Source organism: Vigna angularis, chromosome 10 (genome assembly GCF_016808095.1).
Source record: "Vigna angularis cultivar LongXiaoDou No.4 chromosome 10, ASM1680809v1, whole genome shotgun sequence".
Classification (NCBI taxonomy): Eukaryota; Viridiplantae; Streptophyta; class Magnoliopsida; order Fabales; family Fabaceae; genus Vigna; species Vigna angularis.
In genome coordinates, this window is record NC_068979.1 from 21,551,729 (window position 1) to 21,571,811 (window position 20,083).

At 43.3% G+C, this 20,083-nt stretch overlaps 1 protein-coding gene across 3 annotated transcripts; it reads left to right on the forward strand.

Moving 5' to 3' along the window:
• Positions 1 to 7,811: 7,811 nt before the first annotated feature.
• On the forward strand, positions 7,812 to 15,291 carry LOC128194233 (uncharacterized). 3 transcript variants are annotated; one of them, XR_008245603.1, is made up of 3 exons: positions 7,812 to 9,113; positions 9,195 to 9,321; positions 14,253 to 14,628. XR_008245603.1 is itself a non-coding variant. In XM_052869312.1 (2 exons), the coding sequence occupies exon 2, from the start codon at positions 14,650 to 14,652 to the stop codon at positions 15,184 to 15,186; it is 537 nt and encodes a 178-aa protein (XP_052725272.1). In that variant the 5' UTR covers positions 7,812 to 9,321; positions 14,647 to 14,649; the 3' UTR covers positions 15,187 to 15,291. The 3 variants fall into 3 exon arrangements, 1 of the variants encoding a protein (XP_052725272.1); XR_008245602.1 differs by lacking the exon at positions 14,253 to 14,628 and adding an exon at positions 10,996 to 11,249; XM_052869312.1 differs by lacking the exon at positions 14,253 to 14,628 and adding an exon at positions 14,647 to 15,291 and having other exon boundaries at positions 7,812 to 9,321.
• The last annotated feature ends 4,792 nt before the right edge of the window (positions 15,292 to 20,083 follow it).

Here is a 20,083-nt window from a genome sequence, read left to right on the forward strand (position 1 = left end):
TTGGAGAGAGAGAGACGTCCGACGGAGTGCTTGCCGGAGTGTCGCCGGACAACGTTGAAGGCTGTCTGAGCTATCTAACCGGCACACGTTGTGTTCACTCAAGGTTCGTTTTTTTTATTTGAGTGGAATGAATGTATAATATATGTATGATGTTGTTTGTGGGTGATTTTGGTTATGTATGATACGTTGTTATTCTAATATTTTTGGATCTTATTTGGTACTGTAGGTATTGTTGTGTGACATCCCAAAAATACAGTCATAACTATAAATTCAGAAAGTCACATTTAATAATAATTCAGTACAGTTTTTCGCTAAAAACAAAAGCCAAGCCGTACACCTTACAACACGAATCACAATCCGAAGTCGAACGCACAAATAAAAACCTGACCGAACGGTTTACACAGTGTTTAGGCTTAAACACGAGCAAAAGACCAAAACATGGCACATCAAGGTTAAGACAGGGAGAATTAAACTCATAATGATAACAAATTTTTTTTTTTTTTTTTTATAACCGTAGTCATGGTGTACAATCGGAGCAAGTGCTCAAGCCTGTCTGCATACTCAGTCACGACATATTTCCCGGTATTAACTGAAGGAATTCAATCTCCATGTCATACCTTACACTGTACGGAAGTACTCAGCATATGATACCTCGTTCTCATCTGGACATTTCTTAGCACTACAAATTCTCTCAATGTCCCTTAACCATTGATCAGCTTCATTCGAACTGCACTTCCCATCAAACCGGGCTGAATGATGTTGCAGAAAGCTTTCCAAATTCCACTCTTGGACCAGAATAACTGAAGAGAAAACACCCTGAACGGTCCTGCCACTAGTCAATCACTTTAATGAATTGTCTTTAAGTGTTCTCAGATGTTACTCTCGCGTTCTCGGCAAATACCCTTGCGGCTTCTAGATTATGCAGGGTTATGGTATTTTACTCTACCAATGCAGCATTCTGTTCTTGCAACGCTTGGAACACCGCATTCAGCATCTGATTAGAGTCAGACGGATCAACTCCCTGGGACGAAGGAGGAGAAGAAGTAGGTACCATCTTCTGTTCATACAGAAAGAAAGACCATTAGCCTGACTCAAACCAACACAACTTCCAACCCGAGACCAAAGTACATAATCACAAACGAATCGCACCCACAACCTACAGGTTTCTAAGGAAGAACTGCTCTGATACCATTAATGTAACGTCCCGATTATATAATAACCAATATTATATAATAAAGACGTTAACATCCAAATATAGAGAACAGTCGGAATATGACGTGTAATTAAATGTAATAAATTACAGTCATCCAAATAAAAGAAACTGAAAATTCAAACTTGAACATTTGAAAGGATTGAACAATACAAGTGTTCAATCAATAAATTCTAAGAAGACTATCCTGCGACATCGGTAACCTCCAGCTCTTGCTCCAAGGGAAACTCCGCGACAACATCTGCTCCCATCCAAGTGGATGATCATCGCCAAAGAAACATACCCAGACAGTACATAACAAAAACAAGGCAAGGGTGAGCTAGATGTAAAAACATGTTGTACAGATAGAACAGTTAAATTCAATGTTATCATACTTAGATTCGTACAAAAGAACAATTAGAGCATATTCATTAAACCATAATTCCACCCACTCATACAACATGCAAAAGTCATCCAAACATGGTAAACCAACATATTTGTAAAATACTATTTGGAAGACCACTATTCACTTAACCCATTCTAGAACGAAAGTCACTGGACAAACGCTCACTGCTGAGCAGTCTGGACGAACGCTGCCGAACGCGGACGAGCGCACAGTTGGACGAACGCGCAAAGATTAAACCTCCTGACCGAACGTTACACTCACCAGGACGAACGCTCAACAATTCGGACGACCGCTCAACCATTCGGACGAACGCTCAACCATTCATTTAAGGACGGACGCCCATACTGGTTACTTAAGGACGAACGCTACACTAATCCGAAAGGACGAACGCTACACTTTGGACGAACGCTCCATGCTGAACATTTTGGACGAACGCTCGGTTTGGACGAATGGACGAGCGCTCACAGATGAAATCAAGGACGAACGCTCTCTGGACGAACGCTCAAACTGGACGAACGATCACTGGGAAGGACGAACGCTCACGGGGAAGAACGATCGCTCACTGTCGAACGCTCACTGACCGTCCAGAACGAACGTACAACGTCTCCGGGAAGGTGCAGAAGTGCCTACACTCATGGTTTTTCCAATGGTGACCCCTGTTCATCTAACTGAGTACCTGTGTTGGACTTTCTGTACAAATTGGCTAATTCTCTCGGGTAATCGTTTACAGGGGTGTTGTAAACGATTACCAGACACCACTCTCAGTCATCTTATTTTCATTCCATAAAAATGAACGTTCAACGTCTGGACGAACGTTCTTAGGCATTTGGACGAACGTCCAATGTGGCTCTAAACGGACGAACGTCATTTTACAAAAAGGCCGAACGCTCAGAATCGAAAACAACACTCGTTTGGACGAGCGCTCAAAGGAAGGACGAACGCTACGGGACGAACGCTAAGACGAGACGAACGCTAAGCCGAACACTTTGGACGAACGCGCTGAACCGAGGACGAACGTATAAATAATTCTAACGCATGAACGAACACTACACTCTTATGCACGAACTCTCACTCAACAACGTGGACGAACGTCGCCGTTTCGGACGAACGCTCATCAAAATACATATAAAAATCGAACGTTCAGAAAATACCGAACGTTCACAAGGTCAAGCTGGACGAGCGTCCTCAAAAACTAGACGAACGCTCAGATAATTTGGCGGGACGAACGTTCAATTCGTCAAGTTGGACGAACGTTCAATTTGAGACCAAATTGGACGAACGCGATTCTGCAGATTATGCAGAATCAAAGGTTTTTCCAGAAAACGCAGAAACCCATTTTCACTCCCAAAATTCTCAGATTTGCACCAAACATAGTATAATTCAACAATCAAAACGCAAAATATCTAGCTCCCCTTACCTCTTGAAGACCTCCTAGCAATCTTGATCCTAGAAATACAAGCGTCTGGATCTCCTTCCAACTCCAAAGTTCTTCACTTCTTCTCTCCCAGCAACTTTCAAACTCTCTTCCTTCATCTCGGCTTTTCCTCCTTCCAACCTCTCTTCTTGCTCATTCCTTTATGTTCCTTCCTTATGAAGCAAGCAGCAGCTGCCACACCCAAGCTCAGACTGTCACGGCTGTAAGGAGAAGTTGATCATCACCTTGCTCACGGTTCACGCAAGGTGCAGCCAGCAAAGAGGAGAAGCGTTCCATGCACAACAGCGTCCAGCATGCTTCCAGGTGGTGAGACTCTTAAGCCTGCTGCCCATATAAAATTTCTCTCCCACCTCTTCAACAGTTGTCCCGTGAAGCTCTTCAACTTGTCCCGTGAAGCTCTTCAACTTGTCCCGTGAAGCTCTTCCCTACCATGCCAAACATCAAAGGATGCTCCCACCACTTCACATGCTCAGCTGCCCACATGGGGCCCACCTCCACCAAATTTTCTTTTCTAATATACGGTCCTTACATTCTCCCCAACAACAACAATTTTCGTCCTCGAAAATTAAGCTTACCAAAACAAGTTGAGATACGTCTCTCTCATCTTGTCCTCTAACTCTTGGGTAGAGTTCCCATCCCACTACTCATATAACAAACTTATCCGGGCAGTTCCCACCGCTCAAAGAGCTTATCAGAGCAACTCCCACCACTACTCTAGTGAGCTTATCAGGGCAGTTCCCACTGCTCAAAGAGCTTATCAGGGCAACTCCCACCACTCAAAAGTTTATCAGGGCAACTCCCACTACTCATCTAGTGAGCTTATCAGGGCAGTTCCCACTGCTCAAAGAGCTTATCAGAGCAACTCCCACCACTACTCTAGTGAGCTTATCAGGGCAGTTCCCACTGCTCAAAGAGCTTATCAGGGCAACTCCCACCACTCAAAAGTTTATCAGGGCAACTCCCACCACTCATCTAGTGAGCTTATCAGGGCAGTTCCCACCGCTCAGCCAAGGTGACAATTCTATGCCAACATACATATCACATCTCACACCAAAATCAGGTCATTTTTCACTTACTCACATAGCAAGAGATCTTCTCTAATTGAATGTCTCATACTCTCACAATGTGGCAAAAATCGCAAGCTACAAAAATCTTTTTTTTTTTTTTTTTTTTTTTAACCGATACTATTGAAGACTCCGGTATGCATGACCGGAACTGTGGACACAGTGAGGTTCCTTGGCTATAAAACGAGGTGCTAGCCGCGTTGGGCGACATTTCGAAACGTTGAGATCTGAGAGCATCTGAGAAAGAGATCTGAGCACTGAGAGCTTTGAGTGTGAAAACTTTGCGAGATCTGAACGACTGAGCGTGGTAGATCGGAGAGCCTTCCGGCAAGCTTCAAATCTGCAAGTTCCAAGGCTTTGCCCCGCCTCGAGTAAGTATTTCTTTTCTCTTATTTCTTTCTTTCCTTTACCCAGCTTCTCCTTCTCCTTTACTTCTTTTCTTTCCTTTCTTCTTTCTGCTTCCTTTCATGTACTTTCCTTTTTCTTTTTCTTTTCTGAGCTTTTATTACTCGCACTTACATTCTGCTTTCTTCTTTACTCTCCCAGTACGGTGTGGTTCGAGGACGAACCAGACGGAAGTTGGTGGGCATGTGACACCCGGGCACGGAGACGAGGGCGGGGAGTGACGCCGGTGCAAGAAGCATGGTGCAGGGGGCACAGACAAGGAGCGGCTCCTGGCAGCTTCGGGTGGAAGGGGTACATGGACGAATCGAACATACACCGGAATGAGAGGGATCTGGAGGCTGTATAGGTATGGGACTATACGGTTGAAGGATAGCTTAAAGGAATTGATTTGGCTACTCATATCACCAAAATGCATTTGCTTTTCGGTAGCCTGACTCATAAGAACTCCATAGTTAAGCGTGCTTAGCTTGGAGTAATTCTGGGATGGGTGACCTTCCGGGAAGTTTTCCCGGAAAGTGTGCGAGTGAGGACAAAGCACACTGGAAAGCCTGGTGGTGATCTGTGGGGCCAGTCGATGGTCCCTGCGAGTTGCCGGGGCGTTACAGATCTCACAGGGACCATCGACTGCCCCCACAGATCACCACCAGGCTTTCCAGTGTGCTTTGTCCTCACTCGCACACTTTCCGAGAAAACTTCCCGGAAGGTCACCCATCCCAGAATTACTCCAGGCTAAGCACGCTTAACCATGGAGTTCTTATGAGTCAGGCTACCGAAAAGCAAATGCATTTTGGTGATATGAGTAGCCCAATCAATCCCTTTAAGCTATCCTTCAACCGCATAGTCCCATACCTATACAGTCTCTAGATCCCTCTCATTCCGGTGTATGTTCGATTCGTCCATGTACCCCTTCCACCCGAAGCTGCCAGGAGCCGCTCCTTGTCTGTGCCCCCTGCACCATGCCTCTTGCACCGGCGTCACTCCCTGCCCTCGTCTCGCCGGTGCAAGAAGCATGGTGGTGATCTGTGGGGGCAGTCAACGGTCCCTGTGAGTTGCCGGGACGTTACATGTTGCAATGGAGGAAGTTGATCACGAGGATGAAGTTTATTAAGACAAGAAAAAGGTATGTTGAGTTATATTATATTTTCATAAATTTAGGATTTTTATGTATTTAAATAGAAACCATATTTTTGAGCTTGATTACGGAAGAAATGGAGAATATGCATTGAGTGATGAACTTGAAAAAATGAGATTGAAAATCTCTTATAAGTGGAGAATTCAGGCAAATGTTTTGCACACAGGGGTCAATTGTGAAAATGACATTGATTTTTAAGTGAACCAATCTTTTATAAGACTTATTAGACATATTAGTGATGTTCCGGCATTGATTATCACATTTATATCGAACTCCATGCCCAAGAAACCATTCTTTGTAAAACTCATTGTGCAGAAACAACACCGGGAATGATGAATCAATATTTTCTTCACTTCACTTAGTTTACTGTACTAGAATTAATCGGGGAATTGTGCTTAATTGTCCACTATTTTCCCATTTTTTCTAATTATGCAATTTGATCAGAAATTCTTATTTTAATTAATTTGAATTATCTGAGACTAATTATTTATATTGAATGTAGGGAAATTTTTGGATAATATTTTGGACTGAGAAATTTATCATCAAACTAAAAATGAGAAACAAATTGAAAATCTATTTGCGTGTTGTATAACTTAGGTTTAATCATTCACTAAGTCCCTATTTTCGCATGGAATCTCAATTTCGTCCCTTTCTTTCTGAAAATCTCAATTGGGTCCCAATTTTATGAAAATTGCAACAAATCGATCCTTTCCGTTAATTTGGCTGGACGGCGTTAAAAAAATTGATGAGTGAATGCTGAGATGACGAACGAGCGCTCGTCCAGCAGCGAACGAGCGCTCGTCCAGCAGCGAACGAGCGCTCGTCCAGCAGCGAACAAACGCTCGTCCAGCAGCGAACGAGCGCTCGACCACCGAACGGACGGTCGTCCAGTGTGGAACGAACGGTTGTCCAGCAGTAAGAGGTCGACGAGCGTCCGTTCTCTGGTGGACAACCGTTCGTTCCACACTGGACGACCGTTCGTTCGGTGGACGAGCGCTCGTTCGCTGCTGGACGAGCGCTCGTTCGCTGCTGGACGAGCGCTCGTTCGCTGCTGGACGAGCGCTCGTTCGCTGCTGGACGAGCGCTCGTTCGCTGCTGGACGAGCGCTCGTTCGCTGCTGGACGAGCGCTCGTTCGTCATCTCCGCATTCACTCATCAATTTTTTTAACGCCGTTTGACACTATTTAACGGAAAGGATCGATTTGTTGCAATTTTCATAAAATTGGGACCCAATTGAGATTTTCAGAAAGAAAGGGACGAAATTGAGATTCCATGCGAAAATAGGGACTTAGTGAATGATTAAACCTATCACTTATACGTCCAGTAAGGTTTATGCAACATTCACATAGGAAATAATTTTAAAAGGATCTTGGCTGAAAGTAACACGTTAACTGTGTAGTCCATGGAACAAGTTTTATTTTAAATTCACACTTTGCATCTAAGTGCTTATAGTACACGTACATGACCCATCTTTTCTTACTTGGCATGATTGAAGAATTATTTTTGTAGGAGGCACATGTTGGGAAGAAGAAAACTAATTTGGATGGAAACAAAAGAAAAGGGGGGCCACCACTTAGTGGAGCTCACGGTTTTGAAAGGAAACAATTAGAAGTGTAATTCTTGGAAATGGCTGCCACATAATGTCACGGCCCCACACATAAGAAATGCACTTTGTCTTGAAGAAATGTGCAGAGTTGTTTCACGGTGCCACAAACTTTTGGTTTTGATTCATAAAATAAAAAGCACACGGACTTGGTGTTAGAGAAAGAAAACCCAGCGGTTTTGCAGAAAGCACCACGTTAATGGAAAGGAAAGGTTCACGTGATCATCTTGGAAAGTGCACAATGCTTATTAAATTGGAGAAGTGTTATGCTAATTCACGTAGCACATGCCACACAGCCAATTATTTTTGAGCAACCATCATTTTAAATGGAAGGAGGGGACTGGAAGCAAAGAGCCCACCATTCTTAATTCCAAGGGAATATTATTGAAAAAGAAGCACATAATAAAGATTACAAAGGAGACAACACATGGTCCACCATTCACGGTTTCTCTTTGGCTTGGTAACAACTCACGGCTTGCATTCCACACTTGCAACTTATTGCTTTCATCAATTAACAAGAAAGTTGGCTGCCACAATCACATTACACCCCACACCTTCTTCCACGTTCCAGCAGTCCCATCCAGAAGCAGCACACGTCCAAAGAAGAAGCAACACAAGACTGGTGCAGCAACAATAAACCTTCACACTGCAGCTCACGGTCCAGAGAAGAGAAAGCAGCAAGGATGCAGCAACCTCTACCAGTCCAGCAAAAGGGTCCAGGTTCTTTTTGAAAGAAGGAGGTGACGGAGGAGAGGCAGCAGCTCATGTTCGAGGAGGTGTACAAAGTGTGAAGGGAGAAGAAGTGATCAAGGGGCTGGAGTGGTGTGCAATGTGATGGAAAGAGAGAAGGCCACCAAGCTCACGGTTTTAGGAGGCATGGGAGGCTACGGCTGATTGTTGAAGAAGACGTCCAGCTTGGAGCAGCTGCACACACTCACTTCACGGCCTGGATGGTTTCACGTCCAGCAGCCACGTTGAGAAGGTTTCACCCGCCACCTAGGAAAGTAACTTCATTTTACATGTGAAGTTCATGGCTGAACGGAGAAGGAGAAATACATGCTGGAATGAAAGAGGAGGCAATGGGAGACACGGTCAAGGCAGTAGAGGAAGCGTTTGGAGTGGGAGCCACGTTCTAAAAGATTTTCCATAAAAGAATGAGCAGCAAAGCTCACGGACAAGATATGGAGGGTCCCATTTTTGCCTATTTTTGGCACATTCAGGAAATGCTAAGGGACAAAAACACAAACCGGAAGAAATTAAGGAAGCACACCGAGAAAGGGGAGTGCTGTCTGTCAGGCCTCGGAAAACGTGGCGTCCACGTGGCAGCAGGAGAGCGCGCCACCTCAGCAGTACACATGGCCGACAAACAGTGCCCGACTCCCTCTGCTGAACGTCAGCTGTCGCACGCCCAACTGAGGCGGAGCACAGTGGGAACGTGCGTCCGGTGTAGTGGATTACACGTGTCTCCCTGAGAGTGGACGTCCGGCATCTACAGTCAGAGAGAACGTGCGTCCGGCGTAGTGGAGAACAGTGTGTCAGCCTGAACGTGCGACCGCGGTGGTGGAAGACGCGTGGCAACAGTGCAGTGCTCGACCGTCCGGCGTGGGCTGCCAGAGGCGTAGTGGAGTGCGCTGGCGAGTGCGGACGTGCGCTGGCGGAGAAGAAAGCAAATCTGAGATTTTGAACTTATTCCCCACTTCTCCCTTCACGCATCTCTTTGCTTCATTTCTGAGAATTCCTTCTCTTCCCTTGCTCTCTGCATTCTCTCTCTCTCTCTAAGAAAACACTGTTTCATCCCCTCCAATTCTGGATTCCGGCAACGTGGAAGGACGCTCGGCGACAAGAGCTTCCAGAGGAGAACGTTCGGTTAGTGAATCTCGTAAGTCTTTTCTTCCTCTCTGAACGTTCGTTTTCTTTGCATGCAAACTCAATTCTGAGTTGTGCGTTCGTCTTTTCTTAGAGTAGCGTGATTCTGAGTTTGGTGTTGGGGTTCGTTCGCTCGTACAGTGGATTAACGAGCGCTGGTTAGTGGAATTTGGGTGGAGAAGCGTATGTGTGTGCGTCTGTGAACGCTCGTCCATTTCCGGGTAAGGGAAGCTTATTTAATTTAACTGGTTTGATGTATGCTATGTGAACGTTCGTTATTTGGCTGTATGAAAGAGATGCATGATGTATGAAATGATGGTATGAACGTTCGTTATTTTACTGTATGATGTTTCTAGGGTGACTTGCATGAACGTTCGTTATTTTGATTATATGAAGCTGTTATGCTTGATTTATGTTGAACGTTCGTTTTTATGGAATGAGAATGATATATGACCGAGTTACATATTATGCATGAGATGTTGGATAAAATGAAATATATGAAATTGAGAGTTTGAGTTCATATGAACGAATGAGATGATTTGATTTTATGAGAAATGAACCTTCCATGAGATGTTGTGCGTTCGTTCTGAACGGTCATTGACCGTTCGGTTCTGTTGGCAAAAATCATTGAAATGGGATTCTGTCATCTGGGTAGAATCCTGGTCGAGGACGAACGTCCTCACTGTTTGAGCGTTCGGTTTTTCACTTTTGAATCCTGTACGTTTGATGAACTTCTTTCTTTCTGTGTACTTGTATGTATATATATGTAACAGTGAACTTTTCCCCGTTCGTATTACTGCTCCAAACTTCCCTTAGTTTATTTTTCAAGATTTTCAATCTGAGTTATTGAACGTTCGGTCTTACACCAGACGTTCGCTCAGAATAGCGTTCGGTCTTACACCGGACGATCGTACTGGAAGGCGTTCGGTCTTACACTGAACGTACACTCAAAGTGGCGTTCGGTCTCATACCGAACGTTCGTCCTAATAGTGCTCGGTCTCCAACTGAGCGTTCGTCCAAATAGTGCTCGGCCTCGAGCATTCGTCCTAATAGTGCTCGGTCTCCAACTGAGCGTTCGTCCAAATAGTGCTCGGCCTCGAGCATTCGTCCTAATAGTGCTCGGTATCATTTTGAGCGCTCGTTCTTTTTCCCACTAAATAGCGTTCGTCCAATGAACAGTAGATTATGTATTCTCGTACGTTATTGAAATTCTGCCGTTCGTACTTTGATTTGAACGAGCGTCTTTTAGTCTCACTGACAGCGTTCGTCCTCGGTCTTATTGAGAATAGAACGTTCGGTTTTGATGATTTCCCTATCAAGATGAAAATGATTATGGATTGGTGAATAGTGAATGGTGAACAATATTTGAGATGAAATGAAAGTTATGGATATTGAATGAGCGTCCCCGGTAGGAACGACTCTTGGAAAATTATTGGAAATTGTTAAGTATGACTGTGGGAAGTTAATGTTGGCTGTTCAATCCCGATGTTCCGTGAGTGCTCGTTCTCAAGTAGAGAACGCACGTCATGTGTGGGAACGGCAGGAGGTCGTCGTCCTTAGAGGTACTTTGGACGAGCGTACTAACCTCGGGTGGCAGCTGATGAGGATGCCAGTTACCACACCACCCGGGTGCGTGAACTCCTGTAACTACGCAGATTTCATACAGTCCGGACAGTCAGTCGTGTTGAGTTTTATTTTGTACGTGCGTTAAATTATGTGATGTATGATGAATGCGTATGTTGCTATGTATGTGTGGAATAAACTGTTGACTGGAACTTATATGTTGATGCATGAGTTAAATTACGTAAGCTTACCCTTTCGTTTTCCTTGTGTTGTCCTTTGTCCTTGTACGTCCGTCTTGTCATTGCGATGATCATCCGTGTGGATGTGAGCAGAGGGAGACGAGCGTTTGGAAGAGGCGCTGAATGAAGAGAACCTGGTTGATGTTGAAGTGAAGAACGAGCAGTGAGACGCTCGGCTAGTTAGTTGTTGAAATGAGTGGTCGTTCGACCATCTCTAGTTTTCATTTAAATTGATTTCGGCCGTTCGGTAATTGTTTCTGTAAACCGTTCGGCCAGGTTTCTTGTACGTTTGACTTCTTATTGTAATTCTTATGTGTGACGTGCGGCTTTTGCACATTCGTCCGTTATGTTGGTTTTGTACTCAAGGACGTTCGTCCTTGCGCGTTCGTTCGTTTGAAAGTTTTAAAATTTTCAATTTTCTAGTGGAAAACTGTTTGAATTATTATTATATGTGATTTTCTAAATTTATAGTTATGACTGTATTTTTGGGATGTCACACTGTCTCTCCATAGAAGGATATAAAAGGGCAGCGGCAGAGAAGAAAAAAGGATTAGATTTTGGAAGTAGATTTTAGTTAGTTAGTTTAGGATATTTTAAACAGTAAAATAATGTAGTGTTTTATTTATGAAAGCATGTAATCTGTCACAGCAAATTGGAGCAGTTTGATCGGTTTGATTTTTATTCAGTCATTTTATTTTAATGTTGAATCTCTGATAAATTTCATTTTCAGTTAAGTATTTTATTTTCATCTGTTATTGTAAGGACCGTATATTAGAAAAGAAAATGTGGTGGAGGTGGCCTCATGTGGGCAGCTGAGCATGTGAAGTGGTGGGGGCGTCCTTTGATGATTGGTATGGTAGGAAGGGCTTCACGGGGGAACAATGTTTGATCATTGGGATCACGCATGTACAGAAGGAAGGGGAAAATGGAAATCTGGAGAGAGAGTTTCCTAGAAGAGAAGGCAACTGGAAGCCAAACCGTGTTAGTGCTTGCTCCTGCCGACGCTTCATTCCAAATTTTTGTCTCTTGTGCTCTGGGTTCATACCAAAAATAAGCAAAAAGGGACCCTCCATTTATTTTTGTCTGTGAACTACTCTTCACGTGAATTCCTTCTAGCCGTGGGTTCCATTCTCTATTCCACCAAGACAATAAATCAACTCTTCTCCGAGTCATGGCATTTTCAGCTTACGTAGCATCCTTCTCCCAAGGCCGTGCCATGCTTTCTCTGCCTGGACCAACTGCTGTTTCAAGGTGCTGGACTGCTCCCTTCCTGGACGTGTTGGTCGTGTGCTGCTTGCTGTGACCGATAGTAGCTGGACTGCGTGAAGATGGTGGACGATACAGCTGGAACTGTGATGCCACCTTGCTGCTGGAAGCATGCTGGACGCTGTGGTGCATGGAACGCTTCTCCTCTTTGCTGGCTGCACTTTGCGTGAACCGTGAGCAAGGTGATGATCAACTTCTCCTTACAGCCGTGACAGTCTGAGCTTGGGTGTGGCAGCTGCTGCTTGCTGCATAAGGAAGGAGAAGGAGAAGTGGGAAGGAACATAAAGGAATGAGCAAGAAGAGAGGATGGAAGGAGGAAAAACCGAGATGAAGGAAGAGAGTTTGAAAGTTGCTGGGAGAGAAGAAGTGAAGAACTTTGGAGTTGGAAGGAGATCCAGACACTTGTATTTCTAGGTTCAAGAATTCACAAAGGAAGTCTCCAAGAGGTAAGGGGAGCTAGATTTTTCGTTTTGATTAGTTAATTCTACTGTTTTTGTAGAAATCTAAAAGCTTTAAGAGTTAAAAATGGAGGTTTTTATGGTTTTCTGGAAAACCTGTGATTCTGCAGAATCTGCAGAATCACGTTCGTCCAATTTGGTTTCAAATTGGACGTTCGTCCAAATGCTAAGAACGTTCGTCCCAGCAAGGCTCGACCAAATAGTGGTCGGCCTAACGTTCGTTCAACCTGTCAAGCGTTCATTGCTGAACGAACGTCCGCGTTCGTATAGGGGACGCTCGTCCAAACAGTGTTAGTGAGCGTTCGTCCAGAGAGCGTTCGTCCTTAAGTTGCATGTCGAACGTTCGTCCAAATAGTTGGCGTTCGTCTGTTTTGAGCCACTGGACGTTCGTTCAAATGGCTCGATCGAGCGTTCGGCCTTTGTTCTCAGTTGAGCGTTCGTCCTTAACTTCTGTGCGTTCGGTCTTAAATTCAGTGTTGAGCGTTCGACCTTTGAGCGAGTGTGAGAGAGCGTTCGTCCTTTGTTCAAATTTTAGCGTTCGTCCTTGATTTCACTTGTGAGCGTTCGTCCATTCGTCCAAACCGAGCGTTCGTCCAAAATGATCAGCATCGAGTGTTCGTCCAAATTGTTGAGCGTTCGGTTATATTTTGAGCGTTCGTCCAAATAGTGAGCGTTCGTCCTTAACACATTGATTTGAGCGTTCGTCCTGGATCTAGAAGTGAGCGTTCGTCCTTAATTGAGTGAGCGTTCGTCCAATAGTGTCCAGTGAATAGTACTCGTCCAAATAGTATTTTACAAATATGTTGAATTTTAAGTTCCTTTGCTTTTAGATTGAATTATGTGTACCAATGTTTGGAATATTATCTATGACATGAATTATGTGAATGTATGAAATATGTTGGAATTGTTGGGATAATATGGTAGTATGTGATTATTCATAATTGGGGTTAAGGTTCAAAGTAACATTAAGTTATGTTATTTAAATATTTCGGTTACAATTTATGAATATATGATCAAAAGTGAATGATGAACTATATATGAGATGAAATGAAAGTATGAATGATTAAATGAGTGTTCCAAGGAGGAATGACTCAGAATTTGATTATTGAGATTTGTAAAGAATGAATGTGGGAAGCTTAGCCGGTTGTTCATCCTGATGTTCCGTGAGTACTCGTCCTCACGTAGAGGGGGTACGTCATGTGTGGGAACGGCAGGAGGTCCTAGTCCTAGGGATTATCTGGACAGATAGGACTAACCTCGGGTGGCAGCTGATGAGAGTTCCAGTTACTACATCACCCGGGTGCACGAACACCGAAGCTACACAGAATTCATTCTAGTCCGGACGAGTCTGTCTATGAAGTAACGAGTCGGTCTATAAAGTAACAAATCTTTAGATGTCAATTTACCATGTTTGGATGACTTTTGCATGTTGTATGAGTGGGTGGAATTATGGTTAATGAACATGCTATAATTGCTCTTTTATACGAATCTAAGTATGATAACATTGAATTTAACTGTTCTATCTGTATAACATGTTTTTATATCTAGCTCACCCTTGCATTGTTTTTGTTATGTGCTGTTTGGGTATGTTTCTTTGGCGATGATCATCCACTTGGATGGGAGCAGATGTTGTCGCGGAGTTTCCCTTGGAGCAAGAGCTGGAGGTTACTGATTTCACAGAATAGTCTTCTTAGAATTTATTGATTGAACACTTGTAGTGTTTAATCCTTTCAATTGTTTAAGTTTGAATTTTCAGTTTCTTTTATTTCTGGATGACTGTAATACCACATTTAATTACACGTCATACTCCGACTGTTCTCTATATTTGAATGTTAACGTCCTTATTATATAATATTGATTATTATATAATCGGGATGTTACATTAGTGGTATCAGAGCAGTTCTTCCTTAGAAACCTGTAGGTTGTGGGTGCGCTTCGTTTGTGATTGTGTACTTTGGTCTCGGGTTGGAAGTTGTGTTGATTTGAGTCAGGCTAATGGTCTTTCTTTCTGTATGAACAGAAGATGGTACCTACTTCTTCTCCTCCTTCGTCCCAGGGAGTTGATCCGTCTGACTCTAATCAGATGATGAATGCGGTGTTCCAAGCGTTACAACAACAGAATGCTGCATTGGTGGAGCAAAATACCATAACCCTGCACAATCAAGAAGCCGCAAGGGTATTTGCTGAGAACGCGAGAGTAACATCTGAGAACACTCAAGACAATTCATTAAAGTGTTTGACTAGTGGCAGGACCGTTCAGGGTGTTTTCTCTTCTGTTATTCCGGTCCAAGAGTGGAACTTGGAAAACTTTCTACAACATCATTCAGCCCGGTTTGATGGGAAGTGCAGTTCGAATGAAGCTGATCAGTGGTTTAGGGACATTGAAAGAATTTGTGGTGCTAAGAGATGTCCAGATGAGAACGAGGTAGTATATACTGAGTACTTGCCTTACAGTGTAAGGTATGACCTGGAGATTGAATTTCTTCAGTTAATACCGGGAAATAGGTCGGGACTGAGTATGCATACAGGTTTGAGCACTTGCTCTGATTGTACACCATGACTTCGGTTATATATAAAATAAAATGAATAAATAAAAATTTGTTATCATTATGAACTTAATTCTCCCTGTCTTAACCTAGATGTGCTGTGTTTGGTCCATCGCTCGTGTTTAACCCTAAACCCTGTTTAAGCCGTTTTTGTCATCAAGTTAATGTTTTAATCCAGTCATGTTCAACCTTAAACATTCATTCATTTCATTAACATGTATCATTTTTGGGTTATCAACCTCTATGTGTTTAAGCCAGATTTTGGCTCCCGTTCATATGTCTTTTGTTTTCAATGTCATTATGAGCCAATCTAATTTTTTTTTCCAGTTTCGGCTTCCATTCAGGTTGTGTTAAACGTATGTGTTTTGTGTTTTCAAAGTTCATTAATACTTTGTATTTTTGCCTTAATGTGAAATCCTATTGGTTAATTTCGAGTCCGCAAACACAAAGGTCGTTTTAAGATTGGGGCAAATTCGTGTTCTGTTTACCTCATCGAGTATTGTAGTATCGTTAAAATCTTGATAAATTTTTAGACATAATTTTAATGCGTTTCAAACTCATTGATAACTTATTATGTTATTCTTTTGGACCAAATAAAAAAAAATGGTTGAGAATAATTCTATGAGTCAAATCTCAAAATTTTGTAATAAATTAATTAATATGAATTTATGAACAAGTATATATATATATATATATATATATATATATATATATATATATATATATATTTTAAATAAATACAATAAAAATTACAAACAGGTGGTTGTGTTTCTGTGAGGTTTTTCTCTTCTGATACTCTTGAGTTTGGTAAGACGATAACCTGTAAGTAAAGATCGAGCAGTGAGACGCTCTGCTATTAGTTGTTGGCATGAGTGGTCGTTCGACCTTCTCACTCGTTTTCTGTTAAGTTTGACCGTTCAGTATTTGTACCGTGTAAACCGTTCGGTCAGATTTTCTTGTACGTTCGGTTTTAAATTATAAACTCTTGTGTGGACGTGCAGTTGTGCACGCTGTCCCTTAATGTTGTACTGTACTCAAGGACGTTCGTCCTGGATCATTCGTTCGTTTTAAAATTTTAGTGGAAAATTGTTTGAGATTATTATTAAATGTGATTTTTCTGAAACCGTTCGTCCTTCCCCACTGTTGCTGAAACCGTTCGTCCCTCGCTATGCTGAAACCGTTCGTCCTTCGCCACTGTTGCTGTGGCCGCTCGTCCAAACAGTGACCGTTCGTCCTTCCCTACTGTTGTTCAACCGTTCGTCCTTCCCCACTGTTGCTGTGGCCGCTCGTCCAAACAGTGACCGTTCGTCCTTTTGCACTGTTCGACCGTTCGTCCTTTGCACTGTTTGACCGTTCGGCATTTCGGTTCTTTTAGGACGTTCGTCCTCATCTTCAACCGTTCGGTCATCCTCAAACGTTCACTTTTCGTCCGTTCGGCCATTTGTTCATTTTGGACGTTCGTCCTCGCCCTCAACTGTTCAACCTCTCATGTTTACCGTTCGGTCATTGTGTTTATTAAGCGTTCGGTTATTTTGTTTATTAAACGTTCGGTTATTTTGTGTAATAAGTGTTCGGTCTTTAAATTGAATGCTCGGTCTCCATGATATTTGTCTTCAGCGTTCGGTTATGAGCGTTCGGTCATGTTTATTCTTAGTGAACGTTCGGTCTGTTAAAGTGTTCGTCCTCCATGCGCGTTCGGTTTATATTGTCTTATGAGCGTTCGGTCATCACTTGAACGCTCGGTTTCTCTTTTGAACGTTCGGTCTCATCCAGCGTTCGTATTTCCTGCGTTTGGTTTTGAACGCTCGTCCTCGTTATTCTACCGCTCGTCCTCGCTATCCTGGCGTTCGTCCAAATCACACCTGGCCTTTCTACCGCTCGTCCTGACCCTCACTTCCATCCTTCTGCCGCTCGTTCTCCTTTGCCCGCTTCGCCCCCCCCTCTCGTATTGTTGTTCCCTTTGTCTTGGGCCCAGTAATTATTCCCACTATTCCCCACCGTAACAGCTTCCACCATCCACTTCTAACTTCTCCCACTTCCACAACTCCCCACCATCACCAACCTCCCACTAAGTGCTCCACTCACCACCACCAACAGCTTCCACCATCCCACTACAAACTTCCACTACTGTTTCCCACTCATCACCACCAACAGCTTCCACCATCCCACTACAAACTTCCACTACTGTTTCCCACTCATCACCACCAACAGCTTCCACCATTCCCACTTGATTCCCACCAAAAATCTCCACTTTCAACACATACCTAGAAAACCTGCCGACGGTAATCTCTGCCAATTTTTTTTGGAAGTACCCTAATCAGCCATCATCTGGGAGAGCCGAGAGTTACCATGGCCTAAGTTTCGAACTCCTCTCTACCCCTCATACTGCTCACCCGTAACGGCAGTAAACACCTTTCTTCCTCCATTTTTATCACCTCCAAAAACCCATCATCATTCATCCTCTGCTGCAACGTCCACACCACCACCACCACCCACTGCACCTATCATCCCACGGGGAGCCCCTTCATCTTCTCCATTTTCATCTCCAACAACAAAACCACCTCCAGCATCATTATTCCCATCTCTGAGACCCTTGATCATTCACCACACCTGGGAACGCCACCAAACCAGACTAAGGGCCAGTTTTTCATCACTTCTGAGATGGATCCCCAACACCCACCGTGACCCAACCACCTCACCTTCTTCCTCCATTTTCATCATCCAACTTCAAATTCAAATTTTCAATCATCTTCAACTCTCACAAGAAAAACCCACTCACTCAAAACCATACCCTCCAAAACCAATTCACCCCAACAAACAGAAAACCAAATATAAGATACCTCACGGCCAACACCTTATACATGGCCAACATCCATACACTACAGCCAGCACCTATCACCCTTATACTTCTCACTCTCATCATCCGTCCATTCACCTTTCAACAACCTTCATATTCCCAGCCATCACTGATCTTAACCTCTCTGCTATAGCCCCTTTCTTCTTCATTTTCAAACCCAACACTTGATCCCAAACCCACTGCCACGACCAACCTTATCCCACGGTCATACAACCTCATCATCTTCACCTTACTTCACGGGCCTTCCCCTTCAACAACATTCACTTTCCTCAACTCATCACTCCTAACCACACTCCCCTCACTTCTAAGCTTCTCTGAAAATTCAATTCTCCACCCCTCACACTACTCACTTGTGTTCACTGGAAATTCCACACCTCCATTCTTATACCACCTCCAACACTTTATCGCGGCCAACAGTTATTAGGAATACCTTTCCATCAATCTTCATTCCCCACGGCCTAACTCCAACTCACACACCCACGGATATACCCATAACCACCCTACTTCAACTTCATCTTTCAACTGTCAAAGAAACCAAAACCATTTTCTTTTTTTTTTCAGAGACAGTAAAACACCACCCTCCATCACGCACGTCACAGGAACCCATCACCCAAAAGCTTCAATATCTTCTTCCGTAACACTCACACACGGCCAAATCAACATCCAGTCCAACTTCACCCATCAATCACTAAAAACCCCAAGAATCGAACCCAATCAAAGTACAGGAACAAAGGGGAGAAACCGTTCCTGCAGCTGGCAGCCAATAACACCGTCACGCGAAGAGAAGACAAGGGAGGAGGGGCCTGGATCTGGTGGCAGAAGCTAACCCCTCCCTGGGTGGCCGAATCGTGTGCAGCAGTGGTTGGTCTGGTTGGCGGCTTGTTGTGCGTGTGCGGCGGCAGCTGGAAGCAGTGACGCGATAGGCAGAAGGCTAGCATCTTGGCCTCGCGCACAAAGAAGAGGTGGCAGCAGCAGCGGCCATGGCCGGGCAACGTTTTGGCTTGTAGATAGCGGCGGCTGGATGCGTGAGTTGGAGAACGAGGCAAGGCTCGTTGGAAGAGAAGCGGTCCGCAGGCTGTCTGGATGTTTGAAATGGAGAAGGGAATAGAACCCCTAAGGGATTCTGATTAAGTTTGAAAGAGGCTTTGAACCCTAAAAAAAAAGAGAGAACTTTTTCTGCACCCTTTGTTTCATGATTGGCACCCATTCAACTTGGGCCTAAACGAAAACAATTGGACCGAACACACATTTCAGAATACACCTCCAAATTTCATTTCTACACCACTCGGACATATACAAAATTGGAGAAAAAGGACATTGACCCAAACAAAGGGGCATCAATTTCACACGTCACTCCTGGTTTTATCTCTGTACCCTTAATTTTGTTAATTTTCTCTTGTTTTGTTTTTTACGCTTTAGTTTCTTAATTTTATTATTATTTGTTTGGTCATTAATTTATATCGTGTAATTCCCTTGTATGATAACCCCCCATCCCTCTGTACTGTTTTTGTCTTGTTTATTTATCTGCATACACTCACTTTTTTTTATAATGAACAAAAATTACAAAAATAAATAAATAAAATAAAAAATAATGTTTTAAAGGTTTAGGCACATGTGTGATCGCACGCATCGTCCTTGTGCCAAAAACCTTTTCTCTTTCTTCAAAAATACCAAAAAATATGTTTTAAAGGTTTAGGCACATGTGTGATCGCACGCATCGTCCTTGTGCCAAAAACCTTTTCTCTTTCTTCAAAAATACCAAAAAATATGTTTTAAAGGTTTAGGCACATGTGTGATCGCACGCATCGTCCTTGCGCCAAAAACCTTTTCTCTTTCTTCAAAAATACCAAAAAATATGTTTTAAAGGTTTAGGCACATGTGTGATCGCACGCATCGTCCTTGCGCCAAAAACCTTTTCTCTTTCTTCAAAAATACCAAAAAATATGTTTTAAAGGTTTAGGCACATGTGTGATCGCACGCATCGTCCTTGTGCCAAAAACCTTTTCTCTTTCTTCAAAAATACCAAAAAAAAATAAAAATCCTCAAAAACCAAA

Bases quoted from the DNA above. Each gene is read 5' to 3' on its own strand.
- LOC128194233 (XM_052869312.1), top strand. From the start codon at position 14,650: ATGGTACCTACTTCTTCTCCTCCTTCGTCCCAGGGAGTTGATCCGTCT.